Raw genomic sequence first — 12881 nt, 5'->3', positions numbered from 1 at the left:
CCCTAGCAACCAAACAGAGTACCCTAGCAACCATTTAGCAAGTCCTATATCTCTACATCAGAACATCATAGAGACATGGGACTTGGTTCTTTTGACTCATGCTAGCAAATAGGAATCCTTAAGATGCTAGTCATGCTAGCAGTGAATACCTACATGCTAAAAGTGATTAGCTAAGTGCTAAATCAGGTTAAGAACATGCTAAGAACTCTACAACACTCCATAGTAATGATCTGTGACAACTAGTAATGGCCTAGAAACCACCCTAGCAACCACCCCAGTTACTCTAGCAACCGCATAGCAACACCCTAGCAACCACCCTGGACACCCTAGCAACGGCATAGCAACACCTTAGCAACCACCTTGGGTACCCTAGCAACCACATAGCAACTCCCTAGCAACCACCCTGGATACCCTAGCAACGGCATAGCAACACCATAGCAACCAGCCTGGGTACCTTAGCAACCGCCCTAGCAACCACCCTGAGTACCCTAGCAACCGAATAGCAACACCCTAGCAACCACCCCTGTTATCATGTTAATAAACATGGGGGCTTTTGAATGGTATAGTGTATGATGTTACAAAAGCTTTTTATTTCAGACAAATGCTGATCTTTATATCTTTTGATTCATCAAAGAATCCTGAAAAAATGTACTCAACTGTTTTAAATATTTATAATATTAATGTTCTTTGAACAGCATGATAGAATCATTTCTGAAGGATCATGTGACACTGAAGACTTAAGTAATCATGCTATAAATTTAGCTTTTTGTACATATTACAATATATTACATTTTAAAATATATTCAACGAAAAAGGAGTGATTTTAAATGGTAAAAATAGTTCACAGTATTACTGCTTTTGCTGTATTTTGGATCATATAAATGCAGGCTTGGTGAGCAGAAGAAAATTTTAAAAAAAATCTTAAAAATCTTAAATCTTAAAACATTACAGTTTTTTTTCAGCTGCTTATTTTCAAAACTTTGCCTCTTTTTTTCAAAACTTTAGACACAAATCCAAGATTTGCACACTCTGCTCACTAGGACTGCATTTATTTGATCCAAAGTACAGCAAAAACAGTATGTTTACTACTTTTACTACAGTAAAAATTTACTACAGTAGTAGTTACTATTTAAAATATCTGTTATATAATTGAATATATTTTAAAATTTTCAAAGTTGAAATTTTAGCATATGATCCTTCAGAAATCATTCTAAGATTCTGATTTGCTGCTCCAAAAACATTTCTCTGATGAATAGAAAGTCCAGAAGCATTTATCTGAAATAGAAATCTTTTGTAACATGTCTTTAGCATCATTTTTGATCAATTTAAAGCATCTTTGCTAAATAAAAGTATTTATTTCTATAATTTCTTTCCCCAGAAAAAACAAAACAAAAAACTGACAACCTTTTCAGTGTATAGTGGTATAGTGTAAAATGTTACAAAATGTTTTATTTCAGATAAATTGTGATCTTTATATCTTTCGCTTCATCAAAGAATCCTAAGAAAAATGTACTAAACTGTTTTAAATATTTTATAATAATAATAAATGTTTCTTGAACAGAAAATTAGCATATTATAATGATTTCTGAAGGATCATGTGACACTAAAGACTGGAGTAATGAAGCTGTAAATTTAGCTTTTTGTATATATTACAATATATTACATTTTAAAATATATTAAACTAGAAAGCAGTTGTTTTAAATAGTAAAAACATTTCACAATATTACTGCTTTTGCATAAATGCAGGCTTGGTGTGCAGAATAGAATTTAAAAAAAATAATAAATAAAAATCTTACTGTTCAGAAACTTTTGACTTGTGGTGTATTTTAACCATGTGTAGTTGGACAGAAACCAAACATAATTTAGAAAAAGGTGATTAATCTAAAGCATTTTCCAAGGCCTATTCTAAAGCCATGATTGGTTTGTGTTATGTAAAGCAATGAGTGTTTACACAAGTGAGGAGTTAGTGTAAGGCACAAATAAATTATGTGTGGCATTTTGATCAGCTGTATTTGAAAAAGGAATTCTAGATACTTCCTGTTAGATTTTTGTGTGTTACATAGAGAATTGTGTTTTGCAAAAAGTGTTATATGAAATTGACAACTGAGTCAAAGGCAGAGAATTAGCGTATGGTTTTGCAGATTTGGTGTGTGGTTCTGATGCTGGAGTGTCAGATTTCCGAAATTGTGTGACAAGTAAAGACAGAAACCAAACATAATTTTGAAAAAGGTGATTATTCAAAGCATATTCCAGAGCTTATTCTAAAGCCATGGTTGGTTGGTGTTAAGTAAAGCAGTGAGTGTTTACACAAGTGTAGCGTTAATGTGAGGCACTGATGAATTAGTGTGGCATTTTGATTGGCTGTGTTTGAAAAAGGAAATCAAGATAATTTCAGATAGATTTTTGTGTTACATAGAGAAATGTGTGTTGTGTTTTGCAAATAGTGTTTTATGAAATTGAAAATGGTGTCAGATTTCAGAAATTGTGTGACAAGTAAACATTTTGTGTGTAAGCAGTCAAAAAAACTGTAAGCACAGGAGTGTATAAGTGGTTCAAACAGAATCCATCTGTATGAACCATGTGTGTGCCATACGGTACCAAACCTGGGTTTTGTTAAATTATTGTAAAGTTAAGTGTTTAGTTTTGCAAAAGATCTGAGATGTTCTGCTACTTGTGCATGCAGATGTGTAAATTGTGTGTAGTGTTGTGCCTTGTTTTTAAAATTGTACCTAAGCAATTGTAAAAAAGTGTAAAATTATGCCTAAGCAATCGAAAAAAAAAAAAAAAAAAAAAAAAAAAAAACTGTAATAAAATAATAATAAACACAATTAACTGTATGTTGGATATTTCAATATATTACTGTGTAGAATTGCAGGATTACAACACCAGAAGTTTTTTTTTTTTTTTGCTGATGTAGATGAAGTCCTCTGGCTGTGACCTAGACCAGACGTGATCCTTTTTTTTACAAGATTATATATGCATACACATAGCTGATATACTGTAAGATGATGTCAATCTGTATGTAGTATGTAGTCATTGTGTTGCAATAAAAAAGATACACACATGTATTCATACATATATATACATGTGTGTATTGTTTTTTTATAACGTGTGTATGTTTTTGGAGTATGTGCATGTTTTTGTATTTTTGTGGGGGTTTTTTTGTGTGTGTTTTTTCCTTCAAAATAATTACTAAATACAGTAAACTGTTGTATCTAGACCAATATATGCTTGAATAAACCAATATATAATAACCAATACACAGTTGAGGAAACCGATATGTCTAAGCCAATATGTAATTGAAAAAAACAATATAAGCTTAAGTAAACCGATGTATCTAAGCCAATATACAGCTGAACAAACCAACGTATACATGAGCTAACCAATGTATCTAAACTATAATATACTTGAATAAAACAATATACATACAAACCAATGTATACTTGAGGAAACCGATTTATCTCAACCAATATATAGTTGAGGAAACCCCATTGCATTATTGAGGAGCCCAATGTTTACTTGAACGAACCAACGAAGCAAACCCAATGTGCATGTGATCAGACCGATGTATCTAAACCAATATATGTCTGGTTATACCAATGTATTATAAACAAATGCGTTTGTCATTAAACCATACATTCAACCAGTGAACCAATCCATATTCACACAATATTCATGTATTATTTCCTGAACGGCTTGCCATACCATAGTGGGATTAGATAAGGGGGATCATTTTGATTGCATGATTTAGAAACACCCAGCACCTCTGACTGGGGTGCCCCGAATGACAGGTTCCTCCTGTGTAGGCAGGTACATCTTGCTGTGCCTTGCTGTTTCTGTGTTTGGCATCTCAAACATTCTCTCTCTCTCTCTCTCTCTCTCTCTCTCTCATATTAAAGAGAGATTTAACAAAAAAAATCTATTTTACTTATAGAAGGACGCTTTAAGTAATGAATATTCATCACTCAAAGCAAGACCCGCCTTTTTGACCAATCCAATGAGCGCAGGTTTGATGTCGTCTCTAGGAAGTGTTGCGCTCGTGTTCAGATGACAGCTGAAGATAGACTGTTGAACCGGTTAGCCCTGTATCCGTCCCGAGACGTTTAGCAATGGAAGTATTACTATCCTACTACATTCAGAGTCAAAGGGCATAACGCCCGCTGTATTGCTAGCCACACTGTGGGCTAAATATCTGCTTTTTTTGTTGTTTGAAAGGATCGGGATCAAGAATAAGTGAGGTAACGTTACTGCTACTCAGCTGGCACATTAGCGGCTAACGCACTTAACCTGGTGCTTAAACGCGTTTACTTTATAACATATTCTGTAAAACTAAGTATGACACGTACATTGTAGGCATAGCAGGTGCATGTATTATTTTTACTGCGATCGCGACAAAAAATGCTGTTAAAACAGTTCGCAAGCTTAGAAACAGGAAAGGGCAATCAGTGTAAACTTTCATGCTCATTCCACAGATTGTTACAGATTCGTGTCTTGTTTGTTTTTGTCTAGTAAATAAAATGGTAGTACATTGATATGGTTGAAGGGCGTCACTGTGTTTCAAGAAGTAGTGGGGACCGGTTGAGTGACATTTGATTTTATCAACTTCATTATTACAAATGCCAGTAGTGGATAATTTTAATTTATGCCCAGTGTTGTGGAAAGTTACTTTTAAAAGTAATGCATTACAGTATTGAGTTACTCCCTAAAAATGTAACTAATTACATTTTTAATGCTGAATTACTTAGTTACTTTTTATGTAAAGTAATGGTTATCTGGGCAGGGCTTGCTTGTTTGTTTTTAATATAAAAAGTTATATTTTTGGCAAATGTGAAAGCCTTTTCACACCAAAAGACTCTGAGAAGAAGGCTTTGAGAAAAGTAAATTGTCTGTACAGTAGACCGCAGAAGAAAAAATATCCACTCTTCGGCAATGAAAAAAGGAAAACAAATGTTAGATTATCTTGAGTAATTTTTGCTTATTAGTATGGTTGAATTGGATCATTGAAGATCGGCAGCAAAGACATTGGTTAATAAAATTGTATTAAATGCATAAAGGATATTTGTATTATTTAACATTTAATTATTGCAGGTTTGCATCATATTCTGAGTTGAATTTCACTGTTTTTATTCATTTTGAGGAATACTGAATCTGTTTTTTTGTGTGAGTAAGATGAATTAATGCATGTTCACATTTCTCTCAACATGGGGACAGGAGAGCTTTTAATCAATAAATGGGGGGGAAAGTAACAGGCGTTACTTATTTGAAAAAAGTAACTCAATTATGTCAATTAAAAAGTAATGCGTTACTTTACTAGTTACTTGGAAAAAGTAATAATATTACGTAACTTGCGTTACTTGTAATGTGTTACCCCTAACACTGTTTATGTCATGTAGCCAAGATGGCTAATTTTCCTGTTAATATAAAAGTGACGTAAATACAGTTATTTCCCTAAAATAAATACATAAATAAAAAGAAAATCTTTTAGTTAAATCTTTTTCTAGTGAAACAAAAATGACTTCTGAGATCTTTTAGTTTCAGCAGGCTTAAGGGTATAAGGAGAACAGATAGTTTAAATAGGTGGAGGGTATATAGCGCATTGTTCCTCCCTGTTATGTGTGATTTTCCCAAACCTTTTTCCTGAACACAGCATGTTAGGCCTGAGTGAAACTTGCCAGGCCGTATCTTTCTGTGTGTATCCAGTCTGTTTGTGAACTTACATTCATATTTTGCTGTGTTGTTCCATCTTTTGCATCCAGATGGAGGATTCTGTAGAGTCTGAATGGACGCTAAAGTCAGATGCAAGCTCAGAACCTTTTCCCTACTGTTGCTCAGCCTGTGATTGCAGTGAGGAGCCTTTCCATGCAAATGGGTTCCAGAACAGAGCTAAAGCCAGGAGTATGTCTATGCCATCAGCACCCAGCTCTGCTAAGTTCAGGTAAAAGAAGACTCTCTGTCAGTGTAAAGACTAAAGTTAGACTCAATTAAAGGTAGCCTAAACAAGTGTCTTTAATCTTGTTTGTTATTGTGATTGTTTGTTATTGTGATTAAAGGTGTTAGTCCTTTCAGTTCTTTCCATAACTCATGAGCTCATGAGTGATCCCTCCTCAGGACAGGCACTGATTATCACATGAACAGATGATGACAGCTCTCTGACAGTAAGCGCAATAGTCTTGAGTCAAACCGCCCAAACTAAATAAATAAAGCTAATAAAGCTGCTAACTCATTGTGTGAAATAGGTCATACCATTGACGTTACCTGAACAGTTAAAGTAAAACCCTGATTATTCAAGGATGTGCAATTATTGCAGATTATTGTGCAATTATTAATATAACAGAACAATAACATAATGTTAGTGTCTAAAATGCATGTGAACAGTACAGCTGAATGATAAAATTTACCCTCTTTAACCTGATGCTATTAAAGGAATAGTTCACCCAAAAATTAAAATTTCCCCATGATTTACTCATCCTCAAGCCATCCTAGGTGTATATGATTTTTCTTCTTCCAGACGAACACAGTCGGAGTTATTTTAACATTTATCCTGGGTCCTTCAAGCTTTATAATGGTGGTGGATAGTGGCTGTTATTTTGAAGCTCCTAAAAGCGCATATATCCATCGTAAAACTAACCAGTACGCTTCCAGGGGGTTAACACATGTCTTTTGAAGCGGATGAATGGGTTTTTGTAACAAAAATATATATATTTTTAAAATTATTAACTTAAATCACTAACTTCCGGCAACGGCGTATACGAGTACGCGAGAGAGTTGAGTTCCGGCTTCTTCACTGACCTCTGACTCGACGAATGACATATAACCAGAGGTCGCGTTAACTGAAAAATTTGAAATAGAAATTTAATTAAAATAATTTAAAAATGTCAGCAGATTTCACTATAAGAAAAGTATTTTTAACAGCCGTATTTGTTTGAACCGGAGTAACGTTAAATCCTATGGTTACACCTACTAGATACTCAACTCTCTCGCAAACGTGCATACGGCCGTTGCTGGATGTCAGTGATTTGAGTTTATAATTTTTAAAACATAAATATTTTTATTACAAAAACCCTTTCATCCACTCCAAAAGACATGTGTTAACCCCCCTGGAGGCGTATGGGTTAGTTTTATGACTGATATATCCGCTTTCTGGTGCTTCAAAATAACAGCCACTATCCACCACCATTATGAAGCTTGGAAGAGCCAGGATAAATTTTAAAATAACTCCAACTGTGTTCGTCTGGAGGAAGAAAGTCATATACACCTAGGATGGCTTGAAGATGAGTTAATCATGGGGTAATTTTCATTTTTGGGTGAACTATTCCTTTAAACTGAATGATAAACTGCAGTTTATCTATCACTTAGATGTATGTGAAATTTGTGTTCACTACAATAGCAACAGTAGGGTCCCTGAAATTTTCACAGAAGTGATATAACTTATGACATTCCAGAAAACCCCGAACAGGCTATCACTGTAGCTGAATAAAAGGAAGACAGAAACACTTTCACTGATTATTAAAGGACCTATTATGCCCCTTTTACAAGATATAAGGGTGCTTTCACACCTGGCCCGTTGTTTCAGAACCTGGCGCATTTCCCCCGTTAGCTCGGTTCATTTGGGCATATGTAAAATATGGCAGTTGCACTTGGATCCGCACCAAAACCATCGGTCCGAGATCGCCTGAACAAGGCGGTCTCGGCTCTGAGCGAAAACAAACTCTGGAGTGGTTTGGTTGCAGTGAGCAAGCAATTCGATCCAAAGGACCAACGAACCAAGTTGTATCACAATGGATGATGGGTAATTACGCAAGTTCAGTGAAAAGTAGTAGTTAAAATGAACCTGTAAATATCTGTGGGTGAGCACATCTTTGCCATTCAAAATCAAAGAGTGCCTTTTCATTTTATAAAGTCGTCTTATTGCTCTTCTTCGTAGTAGGTGCATTTTAAAAATGTTTTCCCAACGTGTCCTGGACTCCTGCTCAAAATGATACATTTATAATGACAGCTACAAAAAACAAACCAAAAAAAAAAAAAAAACAATAATAAGCCTGCGAAGCTGTTGTCATTCATCCCGACGATGACAGCTATGAGCAGAATCCCAAAAAAGAAACCATGGAACATTGACCAATGAGAGGACAGTTTACTCGCGTGTGACTTGTAAAGCGAACTGCACCAAGAATAAAAAGCAACATTGTAATAATTATAATTCCTGTTTAAAAACAAAGCAAACGAAATCAAAAGTTTGAAGAGTCCTTGTGAATGGTTTAGCTCAAAATACCGAGGCGTGTAAAATGTTTTACTTGATTATTGTACTTAAGTGTTATTTTGGGGTATTTTTACTTTATTCATCTACAATTTAAATATTTGTACTTTTACTTGATTACATTTCTGAAGAAAAAAACCCTTTTTACTCCTTACAATTTTATTTCAACTTAAAAAATTCAAGTTACATTTTTTCAACCTTATTTTACACACATTAAAAATGGTTAGTAGAAGCTTCAACATGCGTGCTTTACGAGAACCATTGAGTTTTTTTTTTTTTCATGCATTTCAGCTTCAGTTATAACGTCAGATATACAGTGGGTACGGAAAGTATTCAGACCCCCTTAAATTTTTCACTCTTTGTTATATTGCAGCCATTTGCTAAAATCATTTAAGTTCATTTTTTTTCCTCATTAATGTACACAGAGCACCCCATATTGACAGAAAAACACAGAATTGTTGACATTTTTGCAGATTTATTAAAAAAGAAAAACTGAAATATCACATGGTCGTAAGTATTCAGACCCTTTGCTGTGACACTCATATATTTAACTCAGGTGCTGTCCATTTCTTCTGATCATCCTTGAGATGGTTCTACACCTTCATTTGAGTCCAGCTGTGTTTGATTATACTGATTGGACTTGATTAGGAAAGCCACACACCTGTCTATATAAGACCTTACAGCTCACAGTGCATGTCAAAGCAAATGAGAATTATGAGGTCAAAGGAACTGCCTGAAGAGCTCAGAGACAGAATTGTGGCAAGGCACAGATCTGGCCAAGGTTACAAAAAAGCCAAAGAGCACAGTGGCCTCCATAATCCTTAAATGTAAGATGATTGGGACGACCAGAACCCTTCCTAGAGCTGGCCATCCAGCCAAACTGAGCTATCGGGGGAGAAGAGCCTTGGTGAGAGAGGTAAAGAAGAACCCGAAGATCACTGTGGCTGAGCTCCAGAGATGCAGTCGGGAGATGGGAGAAAGTTGTAGAAAGTCAACCATCACTGCAGCCCTCCACCAGTCGGGGCTTTATGGCAGAGTGGCCCGACGGAAGCCTCTCCTCAGTGCAAGAGACATGAAAGCCCGCATGGAGTTTGCTAAAAAACACCTGAAGGACTCCAAGATGGTGAGAAATAAGATTCTCTTGTCTGATGAGACCAAGATAGAACTTTTTGGCCTTAATTCTAAGCGGTATGTGTGGAGAAAACCAGGCACTGCTCATCACCTGTCCAATACAGTCCCAACAGTGAAGCATGGTGGTGGCAGCATCATGCTGTGGGGGTGTTTTTCAGCTGCAGAGACAGGACGACTGGTTGCAATCGAGGGAAAGATGAATGCGGCCAAGTACAGGGATATCCTGGACGAAAACCTTCTCCAGAGTGCTCAGGACCTCAGACTGGACCGAAGGTTTACCTTCCAACAAGACAATGACCCTAAGCACAAAGCTAAAATAACGAAGGAGTGGCTTCACAACAACTCCGTGACTGTTCTTGAATGGCCCAGCCAGAGCCCTGACTTAAACCCAATTGAGCATCTCTGGAGAGACCTAAAAATGGCTGTCCACCAACGTTTACCATCCAACCTGACAGAACTTGAGAGGATCTGCAAGGAGGAATGGCAGAGGATCCCCAAATCCAGGTGTGAAAAACTTGTTGCATCTTTCCAAAAAGACTCATGGCTGTATTAGATCAAAAGGGTGCTTCTACTAAATACTGAGCAAAGGGTCTGAATACTTAGGACCATGTGATATTTCAGTTTTTCTTTTTTAATAAATCTGCAAAAATGTCAACAATTCTGTGTTTTTCTGTCAATATGGGGTGCTCTGTGTACATTAATGAGGAAAAAAAATGAACTTAAATGATTTTAGCAAATGGCTGCAATATAACAAAGAGTGAAAAATTTAAAGGGGTCTGAATACTTTCCGTACCCACTGTATATCAGATAAATTACTGACTTCAGTAGTTTGCCATCCAATCTGAGGAAGCATATTGAGATAGCAAAGTTACTTTTTTTCACGTTAAGATTGTGTCTAACTTCCACTAAGTAGCTTTCACTTTCTGTATAGTGAATTGACATTCACTGGCATAACTAATGCGCAAAGTTTTCACTTTTCTTGTGTGATATCCATTGACTCGCCTTCATGGTTTAAAACATATTATAAATATTTCCAATATTGCAACGTAACCGCAAACCCCTATGCGTATGAATCTTAAATGCAGGGAGACATGAAAGAGGAATCAACTCGGTATGCTGCGCTGTATGAAACACGTCTCTATGCTTGTGTGCACTTTGGGTGTGTGCAAGAACAGAGCAGAAGTAACCAATTGAGTTCTGTTTTGTTTCTTCTTCTTGTGGTTTTAAATAGCCTCAACGTGTAAATTGGCAAATTAATCTGCAAATCACATGCCGCGTGGTGTGGTCTGGACCTGGTTTGTACTATCACGGATCAACTGCTATCCGTTTAAGTCCTAATAGATTATATGACAGATCAGCGCAGTCTTTTATTTATTAATTTAACATGAAATCATCAAATTGTTACTCCATATCACATACAACGAAAGTACAGAATAATTAGAACAATCATTTACGCACAATAAATAACAAAGCATCATATCTATACAGATTTTCCCCAGAACGTTTTAGCGACCCGGTAGAAATTCTTCCACGGCCCGGTAGTGGGTTGCGACCCAGTGGTTGGGGACCTCTGCCCTACAGTATACCCTCAGAACCCTTTGATATAATTCAGCATGATTTGCAGGATTGTTTTACGACACATTAAAAAAAGTGAAAGTCATGATTTTCTGCCATTAAAAGTGCAAGCAGGATATTTTTTTTTTTTTTTTTTTTTTTTTGTTCCAGATAAATAAATGAATAAACAAAGCAAATAATAACAAGGTGAGTAGCCTATTCCAATAAGTTACAGTGGGTTAAATAAACTCTAAACGGATAAACCTGCCTTGTCATGTACAGACCAGTAGTGAAGTGTAAATACACACCAGTCATAACTTTGTTTTTGCTGAGTTTATTTCATGAATATTGGGTATTATTTGATAAATAAAACAATGTTTTTTTTCCTCTGCCAACTAAACCAGAACAAGTCATTGTCAGCTCGCTGTCTGTGTACACATAAACAATATTAAAACAACATTTACTTCACCTCACTTCATGGCAAATCCTTAAATGAATGGTATTCAGGAAACAAACAAGAATAGCCATGTAAAAAAATATGCTAGCCTATATAAAATAGTGCCGTTACAAACATTTATTTGAATCGACACTGAAACTGCACAGACACTGGACTTGCATCTCTCATTCAGTCCAAAGTTTCCATAGCCTGTTTGCGATTTACCTGCTAAAATATTTTTGTAAAGAAAGCTTCTTCAGTTGGGTCCTAATATGCAAGTAAAATAACCGTCAGCAAATATACAAGTGATAATGCCTTTAGCCTATAGGGTATTGTACAACAGACAAATTTAATTAAGCATAACTTTTTATGTTTGGTTGACGGTGCTTTACTTTGATAATGAACAGTGCACTGATATGTTGTGTGAGCGTGCGAGGTGCCAGTGTGATCACTTTAATTTCTTTCCTCAGCAACGGAAACAACTTAATACTCTGTCATTTACAGTCATACAGATAAGAGCAGGACATCATTCGAAATGGAAAAAATTACTTTTTATTTGTGTGAATTCAAAATGACTGCAAAATTCATCCCTTTGAAAAATATAGAAAACAACAGAATGCGCTGCTTTAGTCTTTTTAAACATCTTTCTGGCATATGCCACAAACATGAACCATAACAGAGCGGACGTGTCTACTTTTAACAGTTTGCATTAAGATTATTTGATGTTAAATGCATTATATAAGTTACTTTGGAATAAATCACAGTTTGTTCCATAATAAAAAACGTGACTTACAGTCCAGAAAATACGGTAGGCTATAGAAAATTATTTTGCGGTCTCCCTGGCACTTTGAGAGCAGCACACAGAAGAAAGCCCTGTAGGCCATGTCGAGCCATTCGTTAATAAACGCATTAATTATCCATTCAGCTGCATCTTGTCTGTGTTGTGTCAAGTGAAAGAAGTTGCTGTTTGTGGTTGTTTATCTTTGTGTGTAATAAATCTAGGCTTTCCTCAAGGGTAGAAAATGCTGATTTAAATACCTGAAGACAAGGCCACTCTGTATTCTTCTAGTAGCGTTATGACTGTGGCGATATCTGCTAAGCTGCCACTAGCTTGCTTCATCTTCCTTTGCACGTTTACATCAACGGTGGGCCAAGAGAGACTTGCTTGTTCTGGGTAGTTGATGAACAGGTGCTTGTCATCTCTGATATGGTGGTGTACCTCTTTGGAGTGGCCCTCTTTGGAGTTCAGGTTGAACTTGCTGATGTTGTTAGACAGCTTGTTGAGGTCTTTGATGGTCATCCCATGTGCAGCTCAAAGGTCTGCTTGGATGGGGTCTGTTCTTTCGGTGACAGGAAAGAGTTCTGTGGTGATGGCAGGTGAGGTTTTGGGTTGTGGCCCTTCGCTTCTTTCATTGGATGCCAGTTCTTGGACGTGGGAGTCTGTTCTACTCAGCAGTGGTGAGGCTGAGGGATGTCCCTTCTTAGCTCTTGTTTCAGTTCATAAGC

At 36.4% G+C, this 12881-nt stretch overlaps 1 protein-coding gene across 2 annotated transcripts in view; it reads left to right on the top strand.

The window, feature by feature from the left end:
• Positions 1-4042: 4042 nt before the first annotated feature.
• The window catches only part of nadka (NAD kinase a), a 92040-nt gene continuing 83201 nt past the window's right edge, over positions 4043-12881 (top strand). For both annotated transcript variants that reach the window (XM_051118099.1, XM_051118098.1), the window contains exons 1-2: positions 4043-4238; positions 5757-5935. In XM_051118099.1, the coding sequence (XP_050974056.1) occupies positions 5757-5935 (179 nt within the window). In that variant the 5' untranslated portion in view covers positions 4043-4238. The remainder of the gene's footprint in view (positions 4239-5756; positions 5936-12881) is intronic.

The sequence above is a fragment of the Labeo rohita genome, chromosome 8, assembly GCF_022985175.1.
Source record: "Labeo rohita strain BAU-BD-2019 chromosome 8, IGBB_LRoh.1.0, whole genome shotgun sequence".
Classification (NCBI taxonomy): domain Eukaryota; kingdom Metazoa; phylum Chordata; class Actinopteri; order Cypriniformes; family Cyprinidae; genus Labeo; species Labeo rohita.
Note: the sequence above shows the minus strand (reverse complement) of the source record. Positions and strands in the feature narration are given on the sequence as shown.